The sequence below is a fragment of the Paramormyrops kingsleyae genome, chromosome 13, assembly GCF_048594095.1.
Source record: "Paramormyrops kingsleyae isolate MSU_618 chromosome 13, PKINGS_0.4, whole genome shotgun sequence".
Lineage (NCBI taxonomy): Eukaryota > Metazoa > Chordata > Actinopteri > Osteoglossiformes > Mormyridae > Paramormyrops > Paramormyrops kingsleyae.
Genome location: NC_132809.1, coordinates 11597878 through 11613343, shown reverse-complemented (window position 1 = coordinate 11613343; position 15466 = coordinate 11597878). Strand labels below are relative to the sequence as shown.

At 43.2% G+C, this 15466-nt stretch overlaps 1 protein-coding gene across 3 annotated transcripts in view; it reads right to left on the bottom strand.

Moving 5' to 3' along the window:
* abcc8 (ATP-binding cassette, sub-family C (CFTR/MRP), member 8) overlaps positions 1 to 15466 on the bottom strand; it is a 47626-nt gene that overhangs the window by 11368 nt on the left and 20792 nt on the right. For all 3 annotated transcript variants that reach the window (XR_002841835.2, XR_011982206.1, XM_023842247.2), the window contains 16 exons: positions 15165 to 15273; positions 14885 to 15001; positions 13757 to 13829; positions 13556 to 13661; positions 10247 to 10276; positions 9576 to 9614; positions 9180 to 9278; positions 7561 to 7645; positions 6790 to 6870; positions 6177 to 6314; positions 5885 to 6010; positions 5494 to 5590; positions 5082 to 5111; positions 3764 to 4014; positions 1613 to 1779; positions 189 to 258 (listed from right to left, as the gene is read on the bottom strand). Coding sequence is in view for 1 of the 3 variants with exons in the window: in XM_023842247.2 (XP_023698015.2) it covers positions 189 to 258; positions 1613 to 1779; positions 3764 to 4014; positions 5082 to 5111; positions 5494 to 5590; positions 5885 to 6010; positions 6177 to 6314; positions 6790 to 6870; positions 7561 to 7645; positions 9180 to 9278; positions 9576 to 9614; positions 10247 to 10276; positions 13556 to 13661; positions 13757 to 13829; positions 14885 to 15001; positions 15165 to 15273 (1618 nt within the window). In the remaining 2 variants the exon portion in view is untranslated. The remainder of the gene's footprint in view (positions 1 to 188; positions 259 to 1612; positions 1780 to 3763; positions 4015 to 5081; positions 5112 to 5493; positions 5591 to 5884; positions 6011 to 6176; positions 6315 to 6789; positions 6871 to 7560; positions 7646 to 9179; positions 9279 to 9575; positions 9615 to 10246; positions 10277 to 13555; positions 13662 to 13756; positions 13830 to 14884; positions 15002 to 15164; positions 15274 to 15466) is intronic.

Sequence of the window (15466 nt, the reverse complement as noted above, 5' to 3'; positions counted from 1 at the left end):
TCCTTATGGAAGGGAACATAACCCCATCGAAACCTGGGTAAAAGCTGTAGTCAAAACTGGATGTTTCCATCTTCTTGGCCTTTGTGGAGCTGTTTACCTGCATGTTCGCCACGTTGCCTTACTTCACCTGTGCAAATGACTTGGTTAACTAAATGATTAATGAGGCTGTAGCTGTACCATAAGCGTACCTGGTCGATCGTGTTGGCATCGGCCGAGAATCTGTTCAGAATGCTTCCCAAAGGAGTCGTCTCGAAGAGCCTGAGAGCAACACAACAGGGTAACAGTGGGTGCCGCCCCCTGAGTACGATTAACAGGCATGAAATAACCTGTCATTGTGATTGCTCCGTCTACCTGCTGTCACTGGGGCATAACTGACTAGTTAAGGGCTCTGCCTGCCCCATTACCCTGATGAACAGATGCTGCACATGTGCCCCCCACCCAAAACACATACACTCACAAATCCAGGAAGACGCCTACTGGATGTGTCAAAGTAGAGTGTCAGGAAATGTACATAAGGAGGGAATTCCCTGTGAACGTCACAGCTACTCATGTCCAGGGTGTGACTAGATAGTTGACAAAGGATATTTTATATTTAATACTGTAGTTATCGTCTAGGGAGGGAAGTAGGAGGAGCTTAAAAACAGGGACTATCCTACAGTTCCAGGGGACATGAAGGGCATCCACTGGCAGAGCAACTCGAACAAGTCAGTGCTTGAACGTCAAATATTTGGCCTTTTGGTCATAATATTACTGTTGTTTTAGATGTGTTTTAGATTAACTTTATTGATCTCAGAGGGAAATTCTTGCTCTTCAGTTGTTATTCATTCCACTGTGCTAGGAGCTAAAGTCCAGAGGAATCAGCTAATAAGATGAACTAACATTAACTGTTCTAGATGAAATAACATCATAATGAAATATGCAGCCTTTTGTTATGATAAAATGTACTTGTTGGTTTTAGAAGACGCACAAACACAGAAAATCCGGTAACGCTTTACTTTAACTGCACCTTCATAATGCTTTCATTATGCATTCATAGAACATTCAGTGCACCTTCATAATGCATTCATAGAACATTCATAAGCAGCATGCAAGTACATCTTAACATCCTAATATCCCTTAATAGCTTTAATATGCATTAATAACAAACATTACATGATTATACAATTATAATGTTTGTTATTATTATATAATGTTTGTTATTAATGTATATTACAACTGTTAAGGGATGTTATGATGTTAAGGTATACATACTCGATGTTTATGAATGTTCTATGAATACTTAAGAAATACTTTATTAAGTTGTACTGAATGTTCCATGAATGCAATATAAAAGCATTATGAAGGTGCAGTTAATGTAAAGCGTTACCGAAAATCCTGTTAAAAGGGTTACAGTGAGAAATTGGTTCAAGCCTGGGGGCCATTTAAAAGGATGGGGGATATATAAAGATAAATGGACCGGGAAGGAGGCATGTGCTCATGGTGGGATGGCTGCCGCGATAATGTCGGGGGTGGGTGTCGGGGGTGGGTGTCGGGGGTGGGTGTCGGGGGTGGGTGTCGGGGTGGGTGTCGGGGGTGGGTGTCGGGGTGGGGGCGTGGATCCGGCAGCACTGACCTCATGGGCGCCAGGATGATTCGGCTCAGCAGTTTGTGGTGCATCTCCTTAGCGACACGCAGGCCTGTCCACTCCACGGCCACGGAGGTGACCAGGCACAGGCCTATGCCCAGGCAGCACAGGACGCTGAACACCAGCAGGTAGGAGGAGTGGCTGAAGGGGCAGCCCTGCGGGGAACGGAGACAAGGCTCAGGGGGGAGACTGGGCAGCCGCAAACAACCATACCCCACGTGTCTCCATGTCTCATTCTTCCTTTTTATTTAGGCATGAAATGGACAGCAGATATAGCTTGTTATGGTTAAATTCTTAACTCCCTCTAGGTCGTTAAGTTGCCCAGGTAACGAGACAGCACTGGTGGCCTCTGAACAGACAGCTGCTAGCCTCCCAGGAGAGGCTGTGCAAAGAAACAGGGCCCAAAAACACACATTAAAGCACTAAAAAGTCCCCCTTGCACTTTCATGCTGCCGTTAAGGCGGCTTTCGGCACCGCGACTCTGCTACATAAGTGGCCAGCTGTCAGACTCGGCTCAGAGCTACGGTAATAAATCATTCCATTGTTTTTCACCAGATCTCCTATTTAGACATTATTCTAAGTCGTCTTATAGAGTGGAATACTAATGTCATTTTATAAACAACATTTGCATTCCTGAAACTTGCTGAAAATCAATATTGTGATTTTCTAAGTCTGAAAAATATCCTGGAGTCTACAGAACATCACTGTCACCGATCCCCTCCGGCCGAGACAAATGGACTCTGGCAGATAAGGAATTGGGACCTGACCTGCTCATAAAATGTGCGGCTAAAATCATTATCGCAATCTTTAAATGGCAGCGCAAAGTTACTCATGGGAAAGGGACATATTTTATCTCCTGAAGGTCTGCACTTTTGTTCTCAGGCGGCTCAAAATAAACAAGGCAGGTTAGAGTAGACATGACCCCCAGCCAGACGAAAGCAGATGTGGACGGTTCAGCTTTTGTTTGGACTCGGGTTGGTCAATAGCAATGGCTGTATTTGCGGACAGAAACACGTTTCTTTTACATATTAGCGACTGCATGATGACAGACAAGGTGACTGTCCTTTTGTGCTCCTTGTTTTGCCCTTTTAGCCCCAACTAATGACTGCATGACTGTGGCTTTGAAGGCCCTATCTGCAGACTCGTGTGGCTGGTATCAATGAGCTATCTCCCAAAGAGGGACAGTGAGTGTGACAAACGTGGCCGGTGGCTGTCACCCGCGTTCCCAGAGCCCCTGTCGCATCTGGAGCTCAATGAGTCAGCTGACAGATGACTTGCTGAAATGGGACCTGGTATTTGGCTGGAGCCAGACAGCTGCGAGAACTTCTATTAATAAGATCCAGGAGACCACATACCACCTGTTCTCCTCCTGACACAATCTGGCTTGTGGTGATACTGTATAACATTCAAGATATTTAAGAGTCTATAACGTAGAATTTAGACGTATCTCATCTTGCTCTCCATGAGACACACAGACATACAGAAGTGTGCAAAAGTCTTAGTCAGTTAAAGAAAATGTCGAAATGATCTTCATGCTGGAATAAATCTGTTTTATGGCCATTTCCAAACCTCTGCTAATGTCACATCAGTATTTGCGGCAACTGTCCAAGACCCTTGTATTTTTTAATTGACTACTAGTACATCTTGTCTGGCTAATTGGACCTCACTGAGAAATGTAGCTAATTTGCTTAATTAATTAAAAGAGCTGGTGGTGAAATTTAATAAAGGAAGCAGTGTTCTTCTAGCCATCCAACAAAAATCCAAAAAATCCTGAACTTTTCTGTAGAACACGAGAAATTCTTGTTTATTTTTTATTCTTAATTTGCATACGTTCTTATTCTAAATTTAGAATTAGCAGGAATACATTTACTACCCAGATAAATAGCTTTAAACTTTTTCTTTGACTGCACAGGACTGTAAATATAAGTGAGAGCATATTTCTGGGGTCAGAATTCAGGGTCAGTCGACATCAGGCGTTCCTGTAGCAACTGGGGCCTTGATCTAAACCCTGATGATTGCCGGCCAAGGGATTTGAACTGATGACCTGTCAGTCACGGGCATTAACCCGCAAAACCGCCCGGCATAGATTTAACTTCAGCGTAATATCTGGTGACCTCTACCCCATCCACCCCGCCTCACCCGGCCCAGAGTGCAGTTGTGCCCGACAGCCTCGATCTTGGCAGTGATGACGTGGGAGGTCCAGTGGGCTAACCAGTAGTCGATGGCCACCATCATCGAGTGCTTGGCCAGCTGGGAGAGGAGCAGCAGTAGGAGCAGCAGTAGGCCGGCCGAGGTCAGGTAGGTGCCGCACGCCCTCCAGGGAATGGCTGCCCTGTGACGCAGCACCTGGGACAGTATGTCCTCCTCGTCGCTCTCGCTGACCTCCTCCTCTGGGGGGCACCAAAGTGAACAAACAACCATAAGTGAAAGTTTTCTACTCTAAGTATAAAAATGTAAACAAAATGCATTATACAGCAACCCTACGGATTACCTGAAAGGCAAATAAATTATTAAGATATCTCAGCTTAACTCGCGATGTCTGTTTTGTTCAGTTTTCATTTTTATTCTAAATTGCAGCCAGAAAATTACTAATAAAAAGCACTTCAAACTACCGTAGGTCATCTCAAATTACACAAGGAAGCGGAAATATAATTAAATGACGAGGCCTGGTCTGCCTCTATGAAAATACGATGATTGCAGACTGCATAAAGGGAGGACTTAGAAGATACAGCACTCCTGGAGGGAGATGATTAAACGCCAACTGTTTAATCTGTTACTGAGTCATGGGGGATGTGTTTTGCACCTGCAACACCTGTAAGGTTTAAATGGTGTCAGAGCTCCCAGGTGCTAGATTCCGGAGGCACAGATATTAAGGTGCAGGTCAGGCTTTCACACTGATGTTCTAAGAATCTCGGTCACTGTTATCTTTACTTTGCTTGCTTTGTCACAGACAGCTTTTATAGTTCTAGTACTGCTAATCTGAGGTTTAAACTAAGGCCCCCAAAACTGCCGATTGTCTCTATTTAAGGAAAGCTGTTCAATGCAAGTGTGGTGTGCTACTGCTTCAAATGCATCATGTGAGATATTGCATTATGAATAGATGGTGTTGATGATCTCCCTTTGGACACCCAGGAACTGACGTGGGAGTTGTAAACGCAAGACAGATAGTCAAGCCAGGTTCTTCCTACATTTTTAATCCCTCACATGTACAGCTTATAAGAATGTGTGTTGCGGGGGGGGGGTGAAACCAAATAAGGGAGAAGGCACTGCAACACAGATCATAGCCACAAGTCATCATGCCTGAGAAACGCCATGACATCATGCAGTGGAAGTGTGTGGGAATCAGGGAGAAGCGAGCGGCATGACGGTGAAGTCAACAGCAGACGGGATGGAGCTCAAGCAAAGCAGAGAGCGTCACACCCAAAGGCATTCAGAGCACCACGCATCTCTGTCGCACCTGTGTCAGCACTAAGAGCAACACCGGTTGCTGGAGAGACCCCACAAGTGTCCACACAGACATGCCACCAAGACAGAAAAGACAGCACATGTTAAATAACACGTCCTGGAGCTACAGACATCAAAGATTCCATGACAACATTCAAAGACAACAACAGACCAACATGTACATGAGACCAGACACAGCTAGGACTAAGCCTACATAAAAGTAATACGTAAAAAGTTCGATCAAACATCTGGCAGTTTTTAATTATGACAAAGTATATCGTTGCTGTAAAACTAGAACTTGTTTTGAGTGGAGATTTGGAGTTGAAAGCAGTACGAACAGATAGATTTTAAGTAATCCATTCTGAGCTAAAGGTAAAGCATATGTCTCTATATGTCTATCAAATGCATGTTGGCTATCTTCTTACCTTCATCTCCATCTTCTGTTCTCAGTGCCTCCCTGGAGTACATGGCTCTCCGTAAGTTCTTTCTCTCCAGTGCCGTCAAACTCTCAGTCACTGTCTCCTGAGACCACAGCACAATGCTTTGAGAAGAGAGGAAAGGGGAATTCACACACAAAATGGAGTCTTATAAAAACGTGTAGATTCGGTGACGTCACGCAAACCCTTCTATATGAAGGTTTGGTGGACATGATTAGTTCCGGTGTCTGTAACTTGGCACGATTGAGTAATTATTTCAAAGCTTGGAGAACGATGAAGTCCTTTATCTGTTTCCTTAGGCTGCATTTGCAGTAGGTGAATTTGTGGTTGAACTGGCGTTAGAGTGGACTTCCTCTCTATTCAGAGGAAGCTGTTTCACCTTCTCAAACTCCTGGTCCTGCCGATGCATTAGGGTTTTCCACTGCTCAAACAGCTGGGGCTCAGAATTCTGGATGTCTTTCAGTGTCCCCTCTGTCTGAATGGTACCATCCTTCATGGCGATTATCTGAAGCAGAAACGGGTGAAAGGGTCACTATAGAGAGGATTCCCTCTCCAGTCAATCAAAACCCTTTTCACCAAATGTGGGCATGGCTGCCCCAGCCGACACAGATATCCTGACGTTGCTGGTGCTGAGCGGATGCTGACAGGCTGAGCAAACGTGCGTCGCTCACCCAGTCGGCGTGAGGGAGGTACTGCAGCTTGTGAGTGACTAACACAACTGTCCTCTTCTCCTCTCTCAAAAGTTTGAGGATTCCCTCCTGCATCAGGTGGTCGCTCAGGTGGATATCCAGGGCTGAGAAAGGGTCATCCTAATAGGTGGGGGGGAGGGGGGGTGAGATCATGTAGTTGGGAAGCCCTTCATGTCCAGGGCTAAATCTGCATGATCAGTAAAGCTGGGTAGACAAATGGAAGCCAATACTGTGTATGTATATACTGCCGTATGTTTATGTGGGCCAGTTAAACAACACAGTTTATCTCTCTGTTTTGAGGACCAAGTGCCCAGCACCATCTAATCAATAATGCTACCCTCTGTTGTGACATTAGCATCTGCTGGAAATGGGAGAGCATAGCCAGAGGAACAGAGTGAGTCACAGCTTTGTGGTGACACTACTGACTCCAATATGTGTCAGTCACTAAGCAGAAAGCCGGAGAGGCTGAAGGAAAATAAGACAGTTTGAGTTAACGGCGCTATTCATTTCCCGATGACCTCTGTTTGGGCAACACGGCGAACGTGAAAAAACCTGGAGGATGACGATGGAGATGCGATAAGAGGCCTCCACTCACCAGGAAAATGACATTAGTCTGCTGGTAGAGAGCTCGGGCTACGCTGATGCGCTGCCGCTGTCCTCCAGAGAGAATGATCCCCTGATGGAAGGAGGGAGAGACTGAGCAACAAACCAGCTCAAACATCACAGGTTACAGTGTGAATGCGAGGAAAAGCTAAGTGTCGGTGCTTTAAATGGGATGACAGGCTGACGGTGTGAATGGGGGCGGGTCTTCACAGTCATTGTGTCAGATGATCACGGTGTCCGTTGCACACCATGAATCCGTGCATCGCCCACCGTTTGATATCAGGTTTTGATGAATGCAAAAACTCTCTAACATGATTAGAAATGTGTCTATACTTGGGCACGAGGATGACATCATTGGGTAATGGTTTGTTAATCGTCCACCTTTACATGATGTCAAAGGGCTGCCCCGTGTCCTGCTCTAACCCCCATGTCTCATACTGGGTTTGCGCTGAATTTATTCTTTTTTAATGATGTTACCTAATTGTTAGATAGTTCCACATATTATGGACAGATGCTGAAAACAAATATATATACAATGCAGGCAGCAGCTATAGAGGATAATCTGACAGACAAATAAATAATCTGCATAATGGAGGGTATTGTGAAGGCATCTTTATATATTTGTAAATGTTTAAGCAGTTTACTTCATAGACTTTACATTTATCTTGTAACGTTCGCAGTGTTTGCAGTGAGAGTATGAGCGTGTACACGAGTGAGGGTACGCATATGGAATTAGATGGCTTGTCGCTGAATGAAAACTGACCCGTTCTCCAATCTCTGTCTGGTCCCCTTGTGGAAGTATGTCTATATCTGGCTGCAGAGAACAGGCATCGATGACAGTTCTGTACCTGGGGAACACGCATGTGATAATGACGACGGAGAATTTCCGCAGAGTGCAGGAAAGTAGGGCTGAGGAGTTAAGGGCTGGAGATTACACTTACATTTCAAGGAATTTTAACTGGAAGCCTTGATAGTATTGAGTCAAACACCAACATAACTAGCTTATTTTGCAATTATTAATATGACATTCTCCGAATGATTTAGTATACAAAAAGATTGCTTTGTAATAAGTAATACAATTATTGCTCAAAATACCATCGTAAGTAGTCAAAATACTTTTTAGGAGTTAAATACTAGTTTATATAGAAATAATCATGCTCCTTTGCTGTAAACATTTGTCTCAAAAGCTCCGTCTTCAGAAAGTCTTTGTGTTTTTAAATACTTGTGACTATATGTGCACCTCATTTTCTCCCTTACAACACTCTGTTAAACACTCACAGGGTCACTATATTACAGAAAATGAGTGTGGGGGGGGGGAACTCGCTTCAGAAACGCCGTGGACGACAGGAGCTGCCCACAGGCAGTAATTTCTGACTGCGGGTAGTAAGGAGGTGGGGGGGGGGGGGTCTACAGACCAGCAGGTATCACCACAGCAACACGGCAGAGTTTACGTTTGGTCTCTTTTCCAATCCATTAAGCAAAAAGGAAGTATGATAATTAACGTGGATAGCACTGATTTTTTTTTCTCAGACGGCCTTTGGAAAACACACAGTAAATGCAGTTTTCTTCAGCGTTCACCACCTTGGATCTGGCAGGCCAATGTAAATTATGGGCTTCATAAACCTTAATTGATCCAAATGTAACTGTTGGCTGAATGAATCACACAATTATAGTCACATTGAGCAGAACGTGTGAAGGAATCGTAATTAACCATTGTGTTTCAGCCTCTAGATATTAAACCACTTTAAAACAGTGGCTGAGTAATGTATACTAATTTACTTAGCTTTGTTTCATTAGTCATGCACATTGAACAGAGGGAATTATATGGTGTACACACATTGCCTTCAGGTGCATTTTAACTATAGTCATTGTTATTAAGTAATTTATCCTTTAGAAGCAAACTTGGAAAATGGAGGGATGCATTCACATGTGGTGGTTTAATGGTTAGGGAAGCACACTTGTAACTTGAAAGATTGCTGGTTCGAATCCCCGACCAGCAAGGCACCACTGAGGTACCCTGAGCAAGGTATCGCCCCCAAGCACTGCTCCCCGGGTGCTGATTTAGCTGCCCCCTGCCAAGTTATGATGTCACATATGGGTTAAATGCAGAGGACACGTTTTGTTGTGGTGTGTCAACAATGTCTGCTGGTCTCTAAATTCTCTCAGTAAGACTCCAAAAACTGGGCGAATTCCAAGTGGACATGATTCAATTTTGTCATTAATTCAAAATAAATGGCTTAAATGAGACTAAAGCCAGAATGCACAGCAGAAGCTGCACTGGGAATCCCTGAGCTACATGCACTTGTGACTCTAGCAGGGAGCAAAATGTCAAATTATAGTTGTCTGGTCCAAGAGCGTGGGATAGAATGAGGCGCCGGTTACCTCTGCTTGTTTAAGGGCATTTCGAAAGTGATGTTCTCCACAAGGGTGGCGTTCAGGAGCCAGGGCTTCTGGGAGGCGTATGCTACAGACCCTCTCTTCCTGTCAGCAAGAAACACAACACCAGGAAGCTCTAAATGATGAGCTGGCAAGCCCAGAAGCATTCAGATAGAACCTTCCTCTGGTGTACCGACGGTGGCAGATTTCGGGCAAGCTGACCCGTGTAAGATGAAGGACTTGAGTAACGCTGAATTGGCGCAAATGATTTGAACTAAGCACTAACACTAAATTATTTAAAGTCTTCCTGGATTATGCTCATATCTTTTGGGAAAGAGCACTTGGTATTCTACTGCAGCATTAGCAGAGAAAAAAAAAGTTCAGTCTGAAAATTAGTTTTACCTGGAATCTCCTTCTACAGCTGCATCCTTATCTGACGGGCTGTGAAACACACATGAAATACATTCAGAAAGATTTAATAATAAATGCTCAATATGTTTAATGCTTCTCCACAGCCATTTCCCAAAGAGCTGCTGATGCAGACTAATATGAATCAAACATCAATTAAGTTCAATGCCCCAAAGGTACTAATTTCATATATCATAAGGCATGGTATCTTGATAGCCCAAATGTTTTCTAGAACCTTCTTTCTGCCCGTAAGTGACATGCCTCATATCTCCTTGCCTTTCATTCCGCTCCAACCAGAGAGGAGGCTTCTCTGTGATCTTGTCAAGGGGACTGTCACTGATGTGACAGTGACACCATTCCCCTTACACTTCTCTCATTATCTTTGGTTTGTTCAGATCACAGGGACATGCGTACTGTGGTATTTCAGTAGTGCCGTCTGACACTTTATGGTGAGCCGTGCATGAGAACTGCTGATGGAGACGGATGCTTGTAAACTGCTTAATAAAGTGGCGTTCAAACCACCAGCCATGCAGAAATGATCAAATGAGTGTTACTTCAATGGAGATACTCTCACTGTCACTTGAGCTTATCTACTGTTGCCCCGAGAGCTTCAAATGAATACAAAGGTGAACAATAATGGTTCTCTGTCACAATGGAAGACGTACCTTTCATCTTCTGAATCTGGGTCAGACAGACTGTAAATGGGACAGAGCAATGCTGGTTAGGCAGAAGTTCACAGAAACTGCAAGGACCAGATGAATTTTGCATGCTGAGACTAATCAAGTCAAATCAAATGAGCTTGTATTGTTTTACAATCTGTCCCTGTGTTTTGGGTATTCATTGTGCTCCCCCAGTTAAGTGTAGATTCTAAGTGTGTTCTAGGTGTGTCAGTCTGGCCCGGATGATGAGGCAGGTGAGTGAGGAGCCTGCCAAATGTTTAATGAACTGCTCTCGCCGTATCGTGCTTCTGACATGACTGGCAGTGGTCCTACCATTTTGGCATAGAGGCGCCCTGCTGTGCCCTCCCTGCCACTTTCATTTGTCCTTGTTATATAATTTAATTTCCATTTTTTTTATTGGGCTGGAGGCAATTTTTTGTTTATCAGATTTGTTTTGTTTTAGGTGGAAGTGGATTTGGGTCTGACCCCCTATTGTGGGGAGGCTCCGCTGTTTCTTTCCGTTTGTTGAATTCGTTTTGCCTCAGAACCAGTTCATTCCAGCACCAGCTACATGCTTATGAAGAAAGTAGGCAGTAGATAAAGAGAACTTCAGCTTGCAGCCATTTCTTTGTTTTGGCCTTTTTCCATGTACTGCAGGCAAGGAAGGGCTTATTTTTCATTTTATTTTAGAAACAGTGACCCCTTACCACCTAATGTACGAACTGCCCAAGAAAATGTCGGGCTTGAAAAGATAAGAATTAAAGCCTTGGGCATATGATAATAATACAGTAGCTTCACCAAAAAAACGTTTTTTGTTAAAAGTTCACTGCTGAGAACCCTGTCTTTGCACACACTTTTATCTTGGGGGATCGCAGATACCTCACCTCCTCTGTAAACCCCTTAAATGGAGATGCTGGTGGTTTGAGATCCCTGAGGATCCGATCGCAATGTCTGCATATTAGGCCAAATGTGGGTCAGTTGAAGAAACGGGAGGTCAACTCAGTAGAGAAAACCAGCATGGTTTAGAGCAGATTATGGCGCGGTCCATTTGGTGGAGTTCTAAAGAGGCTCCCAGCCTTAGAAATGTTTATCTCTAATGACCCATTCATTACATCCCTTTTGGGTTAAAGTGGAACCGATAGGTCTGTGTGCCAGATCAAGAGGATAATTAAATAATTACAGACTATGTCAGCTTCTGTTTGTTTTTGTTGTGTTGACTTTGCAACTTAAAAGGTCAATCCTAAAATTGTATGTATTTCTGAAGTGTTTAGGTTTTTTTGGTTAAAAATAGCTTGAACAATTGTGGCAATAGAACTTGTTCCTTTCTGCACCCTAATATCAACAGAACCATACAGGAAATACAGCACCTCATACCTTTGCTTTGCTACTGAACTATTCCTGAAGTTTACACAGAAGATATATACCATATAAGATCTACACCCTTGGTGTAATTCATGCAGTTGCTATATTGGAACATGTAGCTCAAACTATATGTAATGTCATGCAACTGTTTGATGAGGACGACAAGTGAAAAGGGTTATTGTGTTCCTTTATTTCACAACAGAGACATTTCTGCTTTTGTAGTATTGCTATTTCTGGAATTTATTTATTTTTGGTTATTTCTTTTTTTATTTTGCTTTCCTCATCCGTGCAGAAACGTGCAGAACTGCCATGTTCCAGAAGCCTCCGCGGTCTCATTTACCACCAGCCGTTTGTGTCACTTAAAAGCAAGAGAAGGAGGAAGCTCTATAATTGGGACCTTCATTATCTGTCATTTTGATAGACTTGATAAGGCGTGTGCTAGACAGACAGTACCAGGGCGGAGTCTTGTCAGACTGCTGATCTTGGCCAGAGAACAGAGGATGTACAGGCCTGGTTATAGCCCAATACCACTCATCAATACCTGTCAAAATGTTATCAGCAGAGAATGCGGGAAATCCACACCCACATCACAATTACAAACAGCACAACAACGCTGATTTGACTTCCCCGTCTATATCATAACGCAGATGGTCTACTAAAGGAGACCGATGTTGGGCTTAAGTGTCATTCAGCGGGGCTGAAAAAGCTTTTATTTTATTACCCCTGGTTCATTTCGATAAGGCTAACCAGTCTCTCATAGAGCCCAATCCACGTCACATTGATTTTTAGCTTGGTTTTTATAGACGAAAAATGTTTGATTTCCATAACAGTCGTATAAAAAGTCACTTTTCCCAAGTGAATTCTCCGTCAGCCAGATATTAAGATTTACAGAGATTGAAGTACTATCGGTTCCCTAGCACATGGTTGGAAAATAACATACTACTTTATTGCCTAATTGAATTCCACTCGTAAATTGGAAAAATGATGAATGTTTGCTTAAAATGGCAACACTGTTGGTAATGAATCGGCCTTTAAAGCTACATTGACTTATTTCCCATTGAAAACTAAGGCAAGTGCTTTGGTAAGCTCCCTTCATCAGCAGGACACAGCTATAACCTGACAGAAATGTCCATTGTTTATAAAGACAGTAACAATGTACACTTGGGTTTTTGTCCTTAAAATCAGCTTTTAGATGTAGATTTCAAAGCCCAACTTATGCTAAGTTACGATGCCATTGGGTTCTTTTGGGGACTTAAAAAAAAAACTGGTCACATTCTGAAGGAAGTACCCTTGAATATTCTGGAAAGGAATAAGCCAGTGTTACTGCCTACAATCTGCTGGGAGCGTAACATCAGGGACGATTTACCATTTAATCTGATATAGGTCACTTTGTGGTATTTATTAGTTTGAGTGAACTTAATTAGTTTGAATGTGAAGAATGGTCCCACAGTGTGATAGTGTTTATATTCCTATAGCCAAATAAAAATTAGACATAAAATATTCATTGCATGGGAATTTAATATTAACACACCACAGGCTGCTGCTAATCCATCAATTTGATTTGATGGATGGACTTGGCGCTGTTTCCCCTACTGGTTTGATTTGACTTATAGCTTCTTGTGCTTGATACCAGTTTCATGTGAGTTACTTGTGGAAATAACAGGACTGGAGTGGGTGGGCCAGTGTCCTCAGACCTCCACATTCGGGGGGTTAAATCCCACCTCAGCACATCCAGCATGGGAATCTTCTGGGTATTCCGGTGTGCTCCCATAGTTAGGTTAGTTGGCTTCTCTGAATTGCCTATAGCAATTGATCACATATGTGTGCTTGTGTGTGTGTGTAGGTCCCTGATATCTAGAATGGACCAAATCAAAGGTCTATATTTTAAATGCAGACCAGAATTAAACTGGCATTTAGAAAACAAAACATTTTGGACTAGATTCCACCTCTTACCTGTTCCAGGTGATGGTCCCGGAGATTTTCTGCATCTCGCCCAGTGCTGCCAGCAGCAGTGAAGATTTTCCACAGCCCACCTGCCCCACGATCATGGTCAGCTGACCTGCGATACGTACACACGCCCACATACATACGTTTGCACATTTGAAAATGAAATATACAATCAAACAACTTAATGGCTCAAATGTAGCACCTTACCGAAGGGAATTTTGATGTCTATGTTCGACAAAGTTGGGGGTCCATCTGTCCAGGTGAAGTATCCACTCACTATCTGTGGAGATCACACAGACAAACACAATGTGACAGATCCCCTCTGTTGACGGACCCCCTTTCTGACCTTTCATAATGTGGCATAATGGTACCTTGACCATCTGTCTTAGTGGAAATTGGTCAACAAGTTAGCTGGATAGAGCAGGTTTAGAACCAGAGGATGCGGACTGAGCTTTAATTATGACTTTATAAGGCTAAATAATAATTTTAGTGAGATGTTATGAAGGATTTTGTAGGCATCTTCATGTTAAGTCAAACCGTGGTATACTTACTAACAGTCAAAATCTGAATTAGGACATACAGGTAAACTATTTCAAGCATTCTTTTAATGTGACAATTCCTTAATTTTTATTGAAAATGGACACAAAACACTATAAATATGTCCTGTGATCTTACTGACTGCATTCCATGCATAGCTAATTCCTGACACTTACCTCAACAACGTCTCTAATAAGGTGAAGCTGCCAGATACACATTATCAAAAACATGTCCAAATACACTCCAACACTTGGGACTGTGCAAATATAACAATACTGAAAATATGTTCTCAAGGGTTATCTGCACTATCTGGCAGAATAGATACTAACATTGGCGTCTATAGTAGTGCCCATCTGAATTCAAACACTGACAGAACTTCTCAAGTGCCTTATTGAAATCATTATCCAACAAGGGGTGTCTGTTAATACGAAGAACACAAAGACTGTACTTGTGGTCTTGGCAAGAGCGGTCTTGCTCTCCTGCCTTCCAAGAATGAACTTGGGGCGCAATGAATCATGGGATTAGTCTTATTCGTCAAAGATGCGACCAATATATATATTTGGGGCAAGAACGACATCTCGAGATTTTTACCCTCCTCTGTACTTTTGTTCTTGAGTATTGGAACTGGTCTTTGGCAATGAAAGACACAAGAATGGTCAAGTATGCATATTGGAAAACACCCATGGTCTTTGCAGTATTTGGTCTGTAAAATCATGTCATTTTGGTCCTGTTAGCTTATATAGCTAACCACTTAACCCAATATACCTCCTAGTTGTAGCATCACCTTGCTCAGCTCACCTTGATGCACATATTATCCTCCTGGCTTAGGGGAGCTTCACAGTCATGTTCCCTCTGAGGTCTGTAGTTATTCCAGTCCTCCCTGGTTGGATGCTTCCGGTTCACCACCTTCAAGGGCTGCCACAGCCCAACATAAAAACCCAGAAGTATCTCAGCTACGTTGAAATACAAATATGTGTAATTCAGTTAGGCTATTGAGAACAGTACACAAAGAGATGGGGATCTGATAACAGGGCAGGCTAGGGGAAATCAAGAAGGCCAAGGATAATTCTATACTTACAACTGCCTGGTATGCGTTATTATGACCAGAGCTTGTGGGAACGATGCCTTTTGGATCCTGCTCCTCGCCTATCTCCTCACCGGAGAAGAATTCGCTCAGCTTCTGCACACTGAAGAAGCGGAAAGCAGCTCGATTTAGAATTAGTTTACTTTTTGAACAAAGTATCTGGCTGTAACTTGTGTTTTCCGTTATCCTCCCCAAACTCCGATGTTGACGTGGTCTAACTCTTCAGAGCAGGGCTGGGCAATCATATCCAGAAAGGACTGTTGTGTATGCAGGTTTTCACTCCCTGATTAGATTAC